The sequence below is a fragment of the Berghia stephanieae genome, chromosome 11 (assembly GCF_034508935.2).
Source record: "Berghia stephanieae isolate SIO BIC M18660-M18661 chromosome 11, UCSD_Bste_1.3, whole genome shotgun sequence".
Taxonomy (NCBI): Eukaryota; Metazoa; Mollusca; class Gastropoda; order Nudibranchia; family Aeolidiidae; genus Berghia; species Berghia stephanieae.
This window is the reverse complement of record NC_088370.1, coordinates 36,209,653-36,215,165: the sequence shown is the minus strand read 5'-3', so window position 1 is coordinate 36,215,165 and position 5,513 is coordinate 36,209,653. Positions and strand designations below refer to the sequence as shown.

The 5,513-nt window shown below is 37.0% G+C and overlaps 1 protein-coding gene across 4 annotated transcripts in view; it reads right to left on the bottom strand.

Moving 5' to 3' along the window:
• Positions 1 to 2,381: 2,381 nt before the first annotated feature.
• Positions 2,382 to 5,513, bottom strand: part of LOC144956747 (ATP-dependent 6-phosphofructokinase-like) — a 58,481-nt gene continuing 55,349 nt past the window's right edge. For all 4 annotated transcript variants that reach the window (XM_078887427.1, XM_078887429.1, XM_078887430.1 and 1 more), the window contains one exon: positions 2,382 to 5,005. In XM_078887427.1, coding sequence (XP_078743553.1) covers positions 4,867 to 5,005 — 139 coding nt within the window. In that variant the 3' untranslated portion in view covers positions 2,382 to 4,866. The remainder of the gene's footprint in view (positions 5,006 to 5,513) is intronic.

Below are 5,513 nucleotides of genomic sequence, written 5' to 3'. Positions count from 1 at the left end.
AAGCCACAGCCACAATATTATATATCATAAAGGCATGAAACAAATCTGTAGGAGTCAATAGTAATTCTAATATTTTAACTGTATATAACTATATATATTTACCGCGCCTTTAATATGTATTATAATCTAGCTTTTTCATTTTATACCTTTATATATAAGTAAAAATATATATAAAGCCACTACCACATTATCTCATTCGTCTGTAGTGTTTCATTCATCCTGTTTTGTTGATAAAGGGGCAAACCCAAAACGTCCATTTTATCTGTTTTCGTTTATTAAATTGAAGCTTACATTCGATTTCACATTGTTATTTATTTACATTGTATTTATAGCAACAAACCGAATTGCGTTGTAGTGATCTTACAGTATAATCTTGTGTACCTACTTGTAGTGCACTTAAACCTCCAAAGGGAGAAGAAATGGGATACAGTGGACCCCCTGGACACAGTTGGATGATCTGGATTTTGCAGATGATCTGGCTCTTTTGTCCCACACCCAGGACCAGATGCAAACAAAAACCACAATTATAAACAGCCTCTCGGAATCAATTGGTCTAAGAATACACCCTGCAAAGTCAAAGGTCTTGAGGATAGGTACGCGTCAAAGGGAGCAGATCAAAGTAAAAGATCAGGAACTCGAAGATATAGACACTTTCTGCTATCTCGGAAGTATAATTGACAAGGATGGAGGCACGGAAGCAGAGGTGAAAGCACGAATAGGAAAGGCACAGGCTGCATTCACATCTTTGAACAGAGTTTGGAGAACTAAAGATATCTCCCTTCAACTAAAGCTAAGACTTTTCAACTCAAACGTGAAGTCTGTCCTACTGTATGGATGTGAAACTTGGAACGCATCACAGGCATGTATAAGGAGGGTACAGATTTTTGTAAACAGGTGCATGCGTAAGCTACTCAGAATAAAATGGATGGATAGAATAAAAAATGAAGAAGTATGGAAAAGAACACAGCAGAAACCAGTAGGAGAGGATATAGGAAGAAGACGATGGAGGTGGATTGGACACACGCTTAGAAAGAATGACTCAACTATAACAAAGAAAGTATTGGACTGGAACCCTCAGGGCAGAAGATCAAGGGGAAGGCCACGAGGAACATGGAGAAGAATTAAAGAAGCTGATATACAGAGAAGTGGTAAGACCTGGAATGAGATAAAAAAGTTGGCTCAGGATAGAGAAGGATGGAAACTGTTTGTCTGTGGCCTATACCCTGACCCAGGGTGAAAAAGGCAATGATGATGTAGTGCACTTAAAACATCCCATATCCCACTGGAATCAAATTTGCCATCACAAAGTGGTTGAAGAATTGTTTAAATTCAGAAAAATTCATTTGGTTTATTAAATAAATCCAATCAAGTAAACACTTGAATCAAACAAAAACTTGGTGCCTATCAAACAACCTTTCATATTTTTCACTGACTCTCCAATACAATGTCAGTCGTTGATCTTAAAGGGAAAAAAATGAAAGTTACAATGACCTTAAGGTAATTAGAAAGTCATGACCTTCTTGTCGGTAACACATCTGTAATACTGACACAATCTGACAAACACATTTCATTTCAGAAAGCATTTACTTCAAACATCGATCAATTTGTGTAAATCTGAATTGCCAAAAGTTTCAAACCCACAACCTCTTTGAATAATGTGATTTGTAAGAGTGAACCAGAATACTCAACAGATTCTTTTAAAAAAGCGAATTTCAATTCCAAGCATCTCCATCAGGATTTAAACCCTGGACATTTTGATCCAAAAACCATGTGACTTAAACTCTGTACCATCGGCATATTCTACTACAGAAGATCTTGCTTTGATTTTTTTTTTAATAATAAATAAAATAAAATAAAATAAAATAAAATAATAATAAATAAAACAACTACTAATCAGTATCTACAGAATAAATAATGGGACTATAGAAATGGATCTGGGATTGTTAATGAGGACAACCCCAAATATAGAAATCCACATAACAATGATATCACACCAAGTCATGTGATCGTGTATATAAAAAAAACAACAAATTGTATAAGGAAACAATGAGACACTATTTCAACATTTAACTCACTCAATCCTAGAGTTTTTTGCTATTTTTCAAAATTTGAAGAAAAAAAATGTATTAAAAATGAGCATGTACATAGATAGTTTTATTCAACTATCATTAACATGTAAAATCTAAAAAAAATAGCTTTGATACTTTACGCCTATAATGTCTCAGAAAAATGTAATAAATAGACATGGGGTGAAAGTAACCCAGGGTAAACTACGGATATAGTCGGTGTTAGGGTTGAGTGAGTTAAAATCCAAAAACCCTATTTATGTAAATGACGGTTGTCTGACATGGATGAGACAGCATGAGAGTATTTCGTTGATGTTTTGTTTTTGTTTGTTTTTTAAGGGTTTTACAGACAACACATTAAGACCATATCAGCGCCAGTAAAAAAAAGAAGAAAATGGGATAGTAAAAAGTTCTAGAATTACAATTAAAGAACTATACACTCAAAAAAAGGTTGGACAAAGGGGAATTGGTTCAAATAGGGAACAGATGTAGATTCCAAGAGCACACAGTAAGTGCCTCCCTGCCCACTATAGGAGGTCAAGAACCCCACCCAGTCATCGACACTGTATTGTTTGAAAACATGGGACGACAATGAAAGTAAAGTTCACCCATCACGATGTAATTTTGGACCGTATGGCCCATGGAGCCAGAAAGCATTGAACTACCCATTGTTTTTGTTTTTGTTCGTTTTTAAGGGTTTTACGGCGCTTGCAACACATTTAGGTCATATCAGCGCCAGTAAATAGGATGAACATTCTAGATGTACGATTAAAAAGACTTGAGGAAAAAGTAATACAAAGGGAAAAAGTTCAAATAGGGAATAGATGGAGAAGATCTGAGGACAGATATGGTTGGAGGGACATGATCGCCGATGTCTGCAACAGGCCTGGCACTTGATGATGATGATGATGATATTGTATCGTAACAAATGTGACGATTTTGATGAATGTGGTAAGGAGAGGGTCAATGGACGACAGGCATGTGTATGTATATGGGGGGATAGAAAGACACTATCAGAGATCTCAGCCTAGCATGGAAAGCTGGAAAATTCCTCTCCACTTCTTGCCGCCTAAATAATCTACTAACATCAGCATTTTGATTGGATAGAGAGAAAAAAAATTGAATGAGACCAAAGTGCTTGTGACTGATAATGATAAGCTACATGTCAAGCATCCTCTCACATTCAAAGCATAATATACATGATATATCCGTTTTTTACTCACTCAATCCTGGCCTTTACCTCCATCAAATCCCCTCTCTCTCTGATATTTTTGGTATGAATCAGCTGCACAATCCAGACGAAAACTGGTTTTTGTACATATCAGAAAAGTGAAGGACCGGGCAATATGTCAATAAGAACAAGAAATGAAGTGAGGAGTGGTGGATGGTGGATGGCGTCTATGGCAGTGTCCCAGTGTCCCTATCGCGGCCAGGTGAGATGTCATAACAGTGTGGTCATGGGTTCGAACCCCCATCACCACAAAGTGTTTTTATTTTTTTATTGTCTTCTGGCACTTTTCTACTCATTTCATTTCTTGTTATATGTACATAGCTTATTCAACTTCAACCACCGTTACCATGTTAAGAATAAATAATAGAGGCATTAATGATAGGTAAATAATGTTTTTGTTTGTTTTTAAGGGTTTGACGGCGCTTGCAGCACATTTAGATCATATCTTTTTGTTTGTTTGTTGCTTTAGGTCTCTTCCAACACAATTGAGGTTATATGAGAGACCGCTGAAACAAAAAAACAAGCAATCTAACAAAAATAGTACAAATGTAAATCAAAATCATAACCTAAAGATATCATAAGCTAAATTATAAATAACCAAGAACAAACAGGCAGAAGATTTACAGAAAAAAAAATATCCCCTGTCAAAAATACAATCACAAACCAAAGAAGCAGGATAGGCTAGTAAAGAGAAGAAGAAACGACATCACTATCGGATCGTACACCCATGCGAACATCATAGGTATATGATTCAAGGGTGATGCTCCCATCCAACCACCCGCTTAGATCATATCACCGCCAGTAAAAAGGATGAAATTTGGATAGTAAAAACATTCTAGATGTACAATTAAAAGGACTTGAGGAAAAAGTAAGACAAAGGGGAATTGGTTCAAATAGGGAACAGTAGATTCCAAGAGCACACTATCAGTGTACTTAGTTTGAAATCACCTAAAAGTCTCACCCAGACACCAGCACAAAATCCCACTAAAGGGAATAAACTAAAATGTTTACAAATCATATGTTAAAAAAAAAAACAAAAAAAACAGTACATAACAGAGAGATGATTAACAAGGACAAAAAAATATCATCTCCCAAAACTAACTATACATTTGACTGTTTCCCTTTCAGCCAGGGAGAGGACAAGTCATCTCATCCCAAGACAAAGGCAGAAAGCAAGTTGGAAAACAGATGAAGGAGGATAGAAGACACAGTAAGTGACTCTCTGCCAACTATGGGAGTTATATGTAAATAGCTTATTATTCAACCACCGCTACCATGTTAATATCAAATAATAGTAATAAATAGAAGCATGAATGATACGTAAGTAAACAATGATGGACTAAAAGTAGCCTCTGCCAAATCCCAAGAAAGTCGGCGTTAGGGTTGAGTGAGTTAAAGGAGACAGATATAAATATGGAATATAGTGAAAGTATTTTGTCTCATCTTTAGTACCAATGTCGAACAAGGGTGCATAAATACCCTAGTCATTTACCAATTACATATTGCATCATGGGAATAATATTGTCTATAAGATTATCGTCTAACATCTATCCCAGCATCCATCAGAGATTAGAAAGCGTCTTCCTCATACTCGTCTATATCCTTCATGATGGCCTGGTCTGCCACGTAGGCCTTTACTCCGTGCTTGGCCAGGATACGCAGCAGGGTGCGTAACTTCAGCCACCATTGCTGAGTGGGGATGCGTTTCCTACAGGAAGTTGGGATGGAAGTGGGAGGAGTAGAGGTAGGGGTGGAGGTAAGAAAATATGAGTGAAAATTTATTTAGATTTTATTTAGGGTTCCTGTCTTTGAAAAAAATAAAGACCAACGTTATTGTAATACATTAGTGACTATTGGATAGACAAAGAGCATTTATATAGCGCAATATCCACTAAATGTGCTCAAAGCGCTTTACAAGGGGTCCCTGACCAACAGCAACATGTAACCTGTAGAACGAGACATGACAGCAGTTAAGCGATATTACAAATTTTTCGGACGGAGACAACACTGTTGACGGCCAGGGACTCATTTTACACCTGAGTACGGTGAGAGAATGCCAGTAAAGAGTCTTTTCCAAGGACTCAACCATGCGTTGAGCGAGGCTCGAACCCAGGACCTTCCGATCCGAAAGCGAGTGTCATACTGCAAGACCACATAGCCGCTATTCTACCCATATGGATCAGTTTCATTTAAAATAAGGAGATATTTAGGTTATC